Source organism: Sinocyclocheilus rhinocerous, unplaced genomic scaffold (assembly GCF_001515625.1).
Source record: "Sinocyclocheilus rhinocerous isolate Xijiao unplaced genomic scaffold, SAMN03320098_v1.1 scaffold1619, whole genome shotgun sequence".
In the NCBI taxonomy this organism is placed as follows: Eukaryota; Metazoa; Chordata; class Actinopteri; order Cypriniformes; family Cyprinidae; genus Sinocyclocheilus; species Sinocyclocheilus rhinocerous.
The window spans coordinates 113,981-127,283 of record NW_015649446.1 but is presented as its reverse complement, the minus strand read 5'-3'; the positions used below and the strand labels follow the sequence as shown (position 1 = coordinate 127,283).

The 13,303-nt window shown below is 38.0% G+C and overlaps 1 protein-coding gene across 6 annotated transcripts in view; it reads left to right on the top strand.

The window, feature by feature from the left end:
* Nucleotides 1-3,675, top strand: part of LOC107710573 (kelch-like protein 13) — a 48,963-nt gene extending 45,288 nt beyond the window's left edge. For all 6 annotated transcript variants that reach the window (XM_016515383.1, XM_016515380.1, XM_016515382.1 and 3 more), the window contains one exon: nucleotides 2,415-3,675. In XM_016515383.1, the coding sequence (XP_016370869.1) occupies nucleotides 2,415-2,908 (494 nt within the window). In that variant the 3' untranslated portion in view covers nucleotides 2,909-3,675. The remainder of the gene's footprint in view (nucleotides 1-2,414) is intronic.
* The last annotated feature ends 9,628 nt before the right edge of the window (nucleotides 3,676-13,303 follow it).

Sequence of the window (13,303 nt, the reverse complement as noted above, 5' to 3'; positions counted from 1 at the left end):
GCTAAAACATAACAAGGATACTGGATGATTTTTAGCAATAAAAATAGTGTATGGCACAAATGGCATTTATAGTGCGTATCTCATATTTCCTAAATGTCTTGTACCTTTAATGGTGTTAAATATGGTGTCATGTGGATGGGAATATGCATGGAAATGATATGCAGATGAGGTTATGCATAGTAAAACTAGGCGTTGTAAGCTCCATATATGGTGATTTCAGGGAGGAGTCGGGGTGGAGATGCACGAATGCACAATCTTCCCCTGACTGGGATTTATAAAGGGATTTTTGCGCAGGTTCTGGCGTACCTGAACATTTTTGTGCGTACGCAAAATCTAGCTTTTGTGCATACATACACTTTTAGGATGAAATCTACGGAGCGTTTTATAAATGAGACCCCAGGTATCTGGTAAGGTGCCGCTGACAGGAAGAGGAATATCTGGAGGGTGAGAATGAGATGTTCTCACCACACACACAAACTGATCCTCCATAGATCAGTGTGTGTGTGTGTGTGTTCCCTTTATCGCACAAAAACACTTTCAGATGGCAAGAAATTAACTTCTCTAAACATAGGAACACACAGACACTCTCTCACAGGATGTTAACCTGCCCTGTGCAGGATTGTTCCCATCGCATGCTCGCTTTACAGGATTGCAGATCAAATCCTGCTTTATGGAGATGAGTCCTACTTTCACTGAGAATGATAAACAGAGAGAGAGAGAGATGGTTGGTTGGATAGGGTGGCGAGAGGAGGAGATGTAGTGATGACATGAATCAGAGAAGTGTGTTTCTGTGTGATAATGAACATTGAGGTATGTAGGAGGAGTGTGATCACACACACACACACACACACACACACACACAAAGAGAGCTGTGATAATGCTGCTCAAGGCTTTCTGTCGTCTTCTCCCACACACACATTTACCTCTCCATAAGTTAGCGTTCCCTCTTACATGAGCATGAGACAGATGACTCTCATTCAACCCTCCAGCAACCTCTAAATAACATTCTGAACTCCTCAACATGATATGTGAGTGCTGTCCATGAGGCAGTGTCGCTGTAGGCAGAAATGATTTTTTTGTATTATTATGTAATATTTATTATTTTCAATGTTGTACTATTATTTTAAATTTTTTGCCATTTTTAAAATACTGTTTATTTCTCTACCTCTAAAACAGTGTTTTCTATGGACATACAAGGCCATGTGGATAGGGAAAATAAATGTTAACAGTATTATATCTTATTTGGAATCCAGTCAAATCCAAGTTCAAGTTCCAATTGATCTTTTTTCCATGCTGAATATTCTGTTTCACTCATAAAGGTTGAATGCTTTCTGAATGGAGCTAATGAAAAGTGAGGAAAAAACAAAACACCGATTTTGATCAATGTGACATTTCTGGGGAGTTAATAGCTGTCTCTTCGAAACCGCACACAAAATATAAAACCCTCCTCCAAGTCACTGTCTCAATCTGTTCTGCCTCAAGCATTGTGTATTTATTCATGCACAAGTCTTTTCTAGTGATGTACATACACACATTTACATTGATTCTCACACATCTTTCCTCCTTCCTCTCCTCCACCCATGCTTTTTCTCTAGAGTATTTTTGGAATTGCTGATCCTTTTGTTTTTCCTCTGGTGTCTGTGTCCTTACTTCTGTATGCCTCTCTCTCTCTCTAGCTCTCTCTCAGTTATATGGGTCATGAAGCAATGGAGTATTAAGCTCTGCACTCACATGAGCTTTAGTGTGCATGCATGAAACAGTCTCATGTAATGTGCTGCCTCATGCTTTGTTCTCTGTCATCATCTGCCCTTCTCCTTACCCTAATCTCACCTCTTCCTCTCTCCTGTGCCTGTTTCCTCAACTTTTCACTTCAAACTTCTCTTTCTGCTTTATTTGTGTTTTGATTCATACAGATGCACTGGAGGAGGAGAGTGAGAGAATGTGTGTGAGTGAGTGAATCATTCTCATCTCTTAGTAAAGGAAAGAATGGATGGATGGATGGATAAAGAGTTAGAGGGCAAAAATAGGAGGGATGGAGAGAGGAAGAGAAGGGAGGGTCTGGTTGGCTGATGCCCAGGTGCCTGATGGGATGGTTCTCTTTATTTTCAGCCCTCCCTGTAGACATGTCCTGTTTTCTTTTTCCTCTTGTCTTTTTTCCTCCGCTTCCCTCTCTAGTTCATTTCGGTGAGTGTGCGGACCTGTTTTTGTGTGTGTGTGTGTGTGTGTGTGTTTTCAAAGATGCATTATTCAATCTTAACTCTTTCCTCAGCAGACCTTGAGAGAGTTTCTGTGCACACATTATGCATGATTCATTTCTTGTTGTGTATATCTAATGCTTCCAGGAGCGTGCACACACAAGGTGTCCGTTTCAGCAGAGAAAGCAATGTTAATTCTCTCTGCGCTTTGTTGTGCAGGTGGAATAACCCACGACACCTTTCAGAAGGAGCTCATGTGCTTCGACCCGGACGCTGATAAGTGGTCTCAGAAGGCTCCCATGACCACGGTCCGTGGCCTGCACTGCATGTGCACAGTTGGCGACCGCCTCTACGTCATTGGAGGAAACCATTTCCGGGGCACAAGCGACTATGACGACGTGCTGAGCTGCGAGTACTACAGTCCCGCCCTGGACCTGTGGACGCCGATCGCCGCCATGCTTCGTGGGCAGAGCGACGTGGGCGTGGCTGTGTTTGAGAACAAGATCTACGTGGTGGGCGGCTACTCGTGGAACAATCGCTGCATGGTGGAGATTGTTCAGAAATACGACCCCGAGAAGGACGAATGGCACAAAGTGTTCGACTTGCCCGAGTCCCTCGGTGGCATCAGAGCCTGCACTCTGACCGTATTTCCGCCCGAGGACCACTCGCTCTCTGGCTCACCAAACCGCGAGTCTCCTCTGTCGGCTCCTTGAGAATGGATGGAGGGAGAGTGAGAGAGACAAAGGAATAAAACAGACGGATTGGTTGACAGACATGCAGATGGATGAGTAGATGCAACTCCATCACCCCAGTCTCTCTTGTTCTCTCTCTCTCTCTCTTTCTCCCTCTATCTCTCTCTGTCCCCACAGGAAAAAGACAATGTTTGCACTCCCCACTGATATACGTTTCGATGGTGTCTGTGGTGAAACCCCATCCCTTCCCTCAAAACGATTCCACTTCTCTTCCTCATCCCTTCGCTTCTCTCCTCCTGAGAGAAAATCCTGAAAAAACCCTTCCGTCCCCTCTTGATGAGAAAGAAAAATGGAAGCACTCCCAGGGTTGGGTGTAACTACATGTTAACATTGCATTTGGGGGTTGTTTTGTCTCTTTTGGCAGGAATAACCTTAACTTGAACAACAAATGACTTTGCAATTCAACTTTTCTACCTGAGTCTCCAGAGTTTTGCTATGAAGACTTTGTTCCCTGATCCTACCTATTCTGAGGTCGCCTACCCCCTCACTATTCTCTCTCTCTCCATTGTGCCTGCTCATTTTTCCCGTTTCTGTCCATTCTCACCCTTTGCCCAGTTTTTTACCCTCATTCTCTTGTCACTCTCAGGGGGTTAGTTGACCTTTGACCACAGGATGAGGAAACAGTTTTAAACTCAGGGGTTGGCCTGCCCCCATCCCTCCCTGCCTAACTGATATTTCATTTCTCTACTCCTGCTGTTGTTATGAACCATTAACAGAATTGTGTTTTCTAAATTTAATAAACAAGATTTTGAGGAAAACAAAATAAGTGTTGGTTTTCATTTAGTTCTCAGCTTTCTTCAAAGCTTTTTCTATGCACTGGCCATCAACATCATATATTGTGAATACACAGTGTGCAGTGGAGTGCCTGCAACGCCTTTAGCAATGCCTGTTTTTAAAATACAGCTTAAGTGCCATATTGCTTTTATTCAAGGTTCACTACACAATTGTATGTTTGAACACAGCCGTTGTTGACAGCATCTAGGATCAGAACAATCCATTTTATAATCAAGAATCCACTTCAACAGTTATGTTAAGAGTCTGTTTAATATGGACTTGAATGGGCTATCATGGACAGAGACACCAAGGCTTTCTGAAGAGTTTGATACAGTCCACATCATCAGTGTATGCACAAATAAGTGTGGACACGCAAGATGGTATGTGACCATAAGACAGAATAAAGCAAAAGTGTTGCTTTTAAAAGCAGTTTGTTATTTTCTGGTGTATTTGAATGGTCTGTGGTTCATTTAATCGGGAAATCACAGTTTCATCTGTTTAGGGACCTGAGCACAAGCTCAAGATATTTTCACGTTTTATTCTACAACATTAAAATTCATGTGTATTGCCTCACCTTGAGAATTTTTGTTTTTGTTTTGGCGGTTTAAGGCGGTTGATAACAACTGACTAAATAGGACTACAGAGGTTGTCAGGAACATTTAAAGTCATTATGCTGAACAGGAACTAACTAGTTTGCTTTTACAGCATTGTTGTGTTTATATGCACGCTTTTGCAAACTGTTTTAACTTTCCAAATAGCAGAACTCCAGTGACTGTCTTAATGAGTGAGTTGAATCCTTAAATCAACCGATTCATTTAAAATGCTAATTCATTTAACTTGGCAAACAACTACTTAAATTGAAATGTAGACTGAGTATGTGTGTTAGATAAATAAGTGTATGAGTGAATAAATAGTGTGTTCCACAGTTATTGTCAAGTGTTCATGAGATGGATGGCCTGAGGGAAGAAACTGTTCCTGTGTCTGGTCGTTCTGGTGCTCAGAGCTCTACAGTCAGGAGGTTAATTTACCTCCTGACTACATAATCATATAACTGAATGCCAGAATGTTAAGTATATTGTAATTTGCTTAGCCATTATTATAAATTAAACTCAGGACTTGAATTTTGTTTTAGAAACCGTTTTGGTGGAAAACATTCAGGTACAGAAATGCTGCAGAAATGGAATAAACTGTAAGTTAAAAACAGTAAATTCACTGTAAATTAAACAACAGATTCTTAAAATTAAAGTTACAAAATTTATTCAGCCAAGAGCAGTGAGTGATTTTGTCTTTTGTTGTTAACATTAACAATAACCAATAATTAATTAACATTGTTAACATTAACATTTGGTATGAAAGTGACAGCAGCTTTTATACCTGCTGTCTGTCAGTCTGTGTTAAAGAACAGGCTAGCCTACCTGAAAAAGTTAAAACACAGTTTGTTTCATTTGTATCCTTGTGCTGTTGCATTGCTAGTAACTTGTTCGTTTATTACTGACCGTTTAATTGTCTTTATGTAACATCAATGATCATTTATTAAAATGCAAGGTTACTTGAGTCAGAAACAATAGACGCGGTACAGCTGAACCACTCACGCTGTTTTCAAATGATTGAGGAGTTTTTTAACTCATCTAACCTACATTGTATATGAAATACATGTGTGCGGGAATTTTCCAAACGTGCGAAACCTGCGAAAATGAGTAAAACCAAAATGCACAATCCCGCACCGAGATTCAGGACGTGATTAAACATATATTATATTATATAGAGATTTGTAAAATAAATTTCCACGACTTTTCCAAAGCTTTCTGGGTTTTTCATGACCGTACGAACCCTGTAAATTGCTATTTTTATTTTTTTTTAAATCGTTTTGATGACATTTCTGCTCCTCTTTGTGTGGAGGTAGTGAGACGGGACAAAGTCCCTGTAAGATATTAGGGTATTCTAGTCTTTGGACGGGAGAGAGCGCTCAAAACTCTTCAGATTAATTTAGTGGAACATTAATATAACATAGAATCATCCTCTGTAAAGAAGTGAGGCGTGAACATGTGAGAATTTATCATTATCTTTGTAAATGTGCGCTCTTTTGGGCTAAAGGCTTAATGGGACCGTTTAAAGTAGCCATATGTGATCACAAATTAATCGGCGATTTGGCGCAGCGCAGACGTGATTTAATACGTGTCTCCTTTCTATGTGAAAAAAAATCATAAATTCCAGTTTATGCTGTTTGATTATGTCTTCGAATGTCGTAGTTGGAAGCTGGAAGCTGTTAGCCCCGGCTGGCCCGTGTGCGCAGTTGAAATGCGGCTAATAATTTCTGACTGGCACGACATAACTGAACAAATGTAAATGGGTTAAGGCGGGGCCCCCTACAAGGCGGGGCCCCTGGGCTGCAGCGCATTCAAGCCCAATGGTAAGTCCGGCCATGTCAGATGTATATGACTTATTTTCTTTGAGAAGAACACACTGAAAGATTTTTAAGAAAAAGAATCCATCTCTGTGAGTCCATATAAAGTAAGTATATATGACCTCCAAATCTAAATGTTTAAAAACGTGACGAAAATCCATACAACCCCAGTTGATGAATCAATGTCTTCTGAGGTGAAATGATAGGTGTGTAGCCTACTACGAAAAAGTTTGCAATACTAGTATTTTTAACTATAAACCATCGGCCAACAGTCATGTGTGGGTTTAGTGTATAAATGTCACTAAACAGAAGCATTTGTAGTTTTTCATTTGAAGGAAATTTGATTGATTGATTGATTGATTGATTGATTGATTGATTGATTGATTGATTGATTGATTGATTGATTGATTGATTGATTGATTGATTGATTGATTGATTGATTGATTGATTGATTGATTGATTGATTTACTGGAGCTTGACAGTACATCTAGTGTACACTTTAGTATCCAGCTCAGCGGATTGTACCTTTAGAGCAGTTACAAACAATGTACATAATGATTGACCTACTGAGCAGAAGACACTGTTTAATCATTAAAAATGAATGATATGATAAATAATTGATTTATTCATTTAAAATGGATAGCGTTTTTGTAGATGGTCAGACAAAGGACCTGAAATCTTGGGTTTGCAAAGCATTGTTATGCTGCAGGGATGCTGTAAATCATAATGATATAATATATGAAGCATGAAATAGACTATACAGCTTTGACCTTTTATTGCAATCTGAATAAGATTCAGATGCCGTGACCTCAAACTTGTGCCATACAAATCAGCCAAGGTCATGGGAAGGAATGATAAATGGCACTTTATTATCCCTAGATGTAAGATGTGCCGTCATTCCTCATGAATGAATATTATGGTGATTATTTCTGTCTGGATGGAGCCCATGTTTGTAGTCTGTGCTGATGGTGTGGTAATGTGGCGTCTAAGTGTGTCTCACAGCTGGTAGTATACTAATATTGGATTGTGTTTTGTTTTATTCATTGGGGTAGGGGAGATTGATTTCTGCATATTTATGATTTGATGTTTTCTTGATTGCCTCTTGCTTGAAGCTGTTAAACATTTAGCATTCATATTGTCATAATAAACCACCAATTAGAATGCATTCAATGCCTTATTAGTAAAACGAACTCTTGAATATGCAAATATATGTGACTGTTTATTTAAATGCTTCTAATGTTACAATTATGTGTAAAAGGGTACTGTTACATTTAACAATATGCACAATCAAGCCTTAATATATTCAATGTGCATAATCAAGCCATCAGCTTAAGTTACTCTCTTCCTCTCACTCTCTGCTATATTATTGTGTCATATGAATGTTTTATGGCCTCTGTGAATTTAGCAATTAATACTTTTCTTCAGAAAGGCTGCATTAAATTGACAAACAAACAAACAATCAACAGTAATAACATTTATAATTATTGTTTTTACTGTATTTTTGATCAAACAAATGCAGCCTTGGTGAGCAGAGGCGTCTTTCAAAAACATAAAAAGATCTTACCAACCCCAAACCTTTTATCAGTATGTCATTCTGTTATTACTCTTGCATCCTTTAAGCATTATAATACCATGACTGATATCATATTTTTGTTTTCTATCTGAAAATTCTGTTTTCTCTTGCTCAAAAGCCTCAGAGCAATGTCTTGAAACCTTCGCAAGAACTGTGCTTTTATGTCATTGTAAGATCATGAATTCTATGAATTAGACCGAAATTAAAGTGCCGCCTTCTGTTTGCAGGATGAACAGTGCGACTCTCTCAGTCTCAGACTGCCACTCTTGAAAACAAATTTGTGTGTTCCTGTTTTTAATGAGTTGTTTTGTTTCCAAAAATACAATCCATAGAGAGGAAGAGAGACTGAAACAAGTTTTCAAGACATTTGAACCACTTTATGACCTTATGCAGTCTCACTCTGTCTCTCTTCTTCTTTCAATCTGTCATCTTTCTAATGCAACTGTATCACCAAGTGATTTAGAGTGAGTGTCAACAGATACATCACATTACTTTGGATGTCTCTGAACTGCGACTTATGTTTTCTCCCAGAAACCTCCAAATCAACCATTGACCCAGATATGTGTGTAAGTGCTGCTTTGTTGTCTTCAAGGCTATTCATTTTCATTAAATCTGCAAAAGTAATATTTCTGAGATGATACATTATTGTCTTTTATGTCTGAAGCACAGCTGGACTGGGGAGATTCATTCCCAGCGAGCCTCTGCTCTTGTATTGCGGTCACATGACCTGCGTTTGAAAACGCAGCAGCTCTTCGGAGTGCAGCAGAAAGACGATCTCTAAGAACATCACTCACAGAGCAGCGCTGCTTACACTGCTGAAATCTGTGTGAAACTGTGAGAGGGAATGAACGAAAGGCTCGAAGGCAAAGCATATGGTTAGTGTGGATATATATATATATATATATATATATATATATATATATATAGCCTTCTATTGTTCAAAAATGTATTTTTACAAAGACAAGTGAGGGAATATTTATGTTACAAAAGATTACTATTTCAAATCAATGTTCTTTTGAACTTTGTTCATTAATGAATCCTGAAAAGATGTATCATGCTTTCCACAAAAGTTTTAAAGAACAACTATTTTCAACATTGATAATATTAAGAAATGTTTCTTGAGCATCAAATCAGCATATTAGAATGATTTCTGAAGGATCATGTGACACTGAAGACTGGAGTAATGGTGCTGAAAATTCAGCTTTGCATCACAGGAATAAATTACATTTTAAAATATAATCAAATAAAAAACAGTTCTTTTAAATTGTAATAATATTTCACAATATTACTGTTTTTATTATGTATATTCAATTAGAGGCAGAAAAAACGTCATCCCAAATATTTGAATGGTATTTGTTAATCATATTATTTCTACTTTTTTGCCTAAAGTGTCTAATCAAACCTTAGTGCACATCCTCCTATAATCAGCATGCCCAGTTTCTGTTCTCACTTCTCACACACAGTCTTGCTGCCAAGCTTCATGGGGATCGTTATATTTGTCATGTCTGAAAGCCAAACTGAAGTAATAAGAACTTCACTGACAGAAACAAGACATTTGCACTGTGCTCATTTGTTATCTTCATGTTTTTAATCTTTGAGCCTTCAGACATCAAAGAAAATCTTGATTAAAAACTTGTCAGCAGTCATTTATAGCATCATTCATTGACATGAAACAGTGACACAGTTTCTGTCTCCGTACTCCTCTGAACACTTTCCATTCTCTCTGTTATTTTCTCACTGTCTTTGGGTGACCTGTGTGTGTAATGATTTGGATGCCCCGGCGGAGACAGTGAACTGGTGTGCTCCGCTGAGCTTCCCATGGTAATGCATCCCAAAGCCTCTGGGCAGAGACAGACAGCACTCAGGGTCATGCTCTCTGCCGATGTACACATGCTCACATGATGTGATGGAACCACTCAGGAGTGACAGGAATGTCTTAAACCAGCACAAAACTGCACCCTGTTCCAGATATTCTGTAGTTAATCTCATAGATACAAACAGCATTATATATATATATATATATATATATATATATATATATATAGCCTTCTATTGTTCAAAAATGTATTTTTACAAAGACAAGTGAGGGAATATTTATGTTACAAAAGATTACTATTTCAAATCAATGTTCTTTTGAACTTTGTTCATTAATGAATCCTGAAAAGATGTATCATGCTTTCCACAAAAGTTTTAAAGAACAACTATTTTCAACATTGATAATATTAAGAAATGTTTCTTGAGCATCAAATCAGCATATTAGAATGATTTCTGAAGGATCATGTGACACTGAAGACTGGAGTAATGGTGCTGAAAATTCAGCTTTGCATCACAGGAATAAATTACATTTTAAAATATAATCAAATAAAAAACAGTTCTTTTAAATTGTAATAATATTTCACAATATTACTGTTTTTATTATGTATATTCAATTAGAGGCAGAAAAAACGTCATCCCAAATATTTGAATGGTATTTGTTAATCATATTATTTCTACTTTTTTGCCTAAAGTGTCTAATCAAACCTTAGTGCACATCCTCCTATAATCAGCATGCCCAGTTTCTGTTCTCACTTCTCACACACAGTCTTGCTGCCAAGCTTCATGGGGATCGTTATATTTGTCATGTCTGAAAGCCAAACTGAAGTAATAAGAACTTCACTGACAGAAACAAGACATTTGCACTGTGCTCATTTGTTATCTTCATGTTTTTAATCTTTGAGCCTTCAGACATCAAAGAAAATCTTGATTAAAAACTTGTCAGCAGTCATTTATAGCATCATTCATTGACATGAAACAGTGACACAGTTTCTGTCTCCGTACTCCTCTGAACACTTTCCATTCTCTCTGTTATTTTCTCACTGTCTTTGGGTGACCTGTGTGTGTAATGATTTGGATGCCCCGGCGGAGACAGTGAACTGGTGTGCTCCGCTGAGCTTCCCATGGTAATGCATCCCAAAGCCTCTGGGCAGAGACAGACAGCACTCAGGGTCATGCTCTCTGCCGATGTACACATGCTCACATGATGTGATGGAACCACTCAGGAGTGACAGGAATGTCTTAAACCAGCACAAAACTGCACCCTGTTCCAGATATTCTGTAGTTAATCTCATAGATACAAACAGCATAATCATGGCATTCTCATGGTCAAATGATTCAATAGCACTCAGAAAAAAAGGTACAAAGCTGTCACTGGGGCGGTACCCTAAGGCATCAAAGCTGATACAGTAGGACTGCTTTCTGCTAGCATTTTAATTGAAGCTATTCATTCAGTGTAAATAGAATATTTTGAACTTTTACACTAGTTGTTGTACATATAATGTACCAGTAATATTATTATGATCATTGACATATGGACATGCTGAAACTAGAAACATTTCGATTAATATATTTGTAATATTTGTGCAAAAATTATAACCAATATCAAAAGACCTTATTTTATCAATCATCTTATTTATACATTTAAAAAAAAACAGGGCAAATGACATTAAACAAAGAAAATATGTGAACTACCCCACTGACTAAAGAATAAATTAATATCTATTATAGACACAGATACATATTGTATAACTAGAAATAATATAATATATATTAATTAATAAGATATAAGCTATTACAATTATTATTAAAATAAAATAATATTTATTATGAATTTTAATATCATTTTAAAATAATTTTAAGAGTCCTGATGCATTTTAGGACCCTTGTATATCTCTTATTGGCATTTTGTCTTTCCAAAATGATGGTTGATCCATTACTGACAGATAAAGGAAAAAAATCAGTGCAGAGAAAAAAGTAGAAAAGTTCATAGTTCAAACATATCAAGAGAGTAAGAGAATGAAAGAGAAGAGACTGTGTTTTTGATGTTATGGATGCCTGTAATTGTATCCTTCTTGTCATCTGCTGTCACTGAAGAAGCAAAGCGAACTGAAGTGAAAATAGAAATTCTGCCCTGGGTGTGTTGACAACACCAGTGTGATACAAACATGTTATGACATATGACATGACAGTTTATATCAGCTGACACCATGATCAAATCTGACATATAAATATTTTTTAGAACTGAGGTTGATGTATCTGTTCTCTATGAGACACGCCACAGGTTCTTGCATGTTAAAACTTTATTTATTCACTTTTAACAGATACACTGACAAGGCCTTCAGGTGATCCTACAAATCTTGTTTTTTTCCCCCTGCAAAGCCAAATTCTATAACTGTAATAAATTATATGCTAATTGTATGATTTATGTCCTGAAATAGGCACATGTCTGACATGAGTGTGATGTACAGAAGAGAGTAGCAGCTGCGCTCACCTCAGGCCTGAACTGAACTCCAGATTAATGTGAGATCTGTCTGTGCAGTAGAGGCCTAATAGAGGCGCTTCAGTCCAGCAGCATGTGAGGCAGAGTTCAGCCGAGTTCAGTGTCTGGCCAAATGCAAACTACTTCAGAAAGAAGCAAAAGAGCTCAAACTAACTGCTAAATTTAAATTCATTTTAAATGGCTGCAATCATATTTTTGTTTATTAGAAAATGTTTGATTTATGATTTAATAGATGAAAACTGAATGACTACAAGAATTATTATTCACTTGAGCAGTTGGCGTTTTTGGTGAAAAATCCATAAAAATCAGGTTTGAACTGTTCAATTAAAGGGGGTCTAATGCTATTTCATGTGTTCTTACTTATTTACACTGTTAAAAAGTAGGATTCTCATGCAAAACATGGCCAAAGTTTCAAAAAATGAGTTGGACGTATGACAGAGTATTTCTGTGCCAAATACACTCCTTCTGGGTTTGTAAAAGTTTTGGAAAGTTTTTTTCGAGTATGGCCCTTCATGACATCATGAAGGGTGGAATTCCTTGTATGGGCACTTCTCCCATGAGCGCGCACATCAACCAGCGCGAGAACGAGCACCAACGTCCATCAACGTGCTTCATTCGGGTTATGGAAGTCGTCGGCAGCGCTGCACAGGACTTGCTCGAGAAGAATGCCTCCAAAGAAGTGTGTTTTTGGTTGTGAGGGAAAGATAACCTTGTTCAGCTTCCCAAAGAACCCAGCGTTACGTAACAGGGGATGCAGTTTGTTTTTCCGGGGCAGCAACGGAGTCGCGCACGTGTTGTTCCCGTCATTTCAGTGATGAATGTTTTATAAACAAGGCCCAGTTCGAAGCTGGATTTGCAGATCGTTTGATAATGAAAGATAAAGCGGTCCCAGCAATAAAAGATCCCGGTCATGAGTTGGAACCGCAGGCTATGTGTAAAACTGCATCAAATTTCCGTGTTTTGTTGCCCATCGGCGCAAAAGTGCATATAATGTAGACTACACAGTCATGTAGTGAATCAAAAGTTATCCAGGGATAATGCGATGATGTATTGTATGTGTTTAAATACATTTAAAGAGGTCATATTATGCGATTTCTATTTTTCCGTTTCTTTAATGTGTTATGTTGCTATTTGTGCATGTATAAGATCTGCAGAGTTACAAAGCTCAAAGTCTCCCACAAAAGGATTTATTCTATCTAAAAGAGAAGGTTGATCCAGACCGGGCTAAAACGCCTCATTCAAACACGCCCCCACATGTCTATGTCACTATGTGGAAATATTTGCGTAATG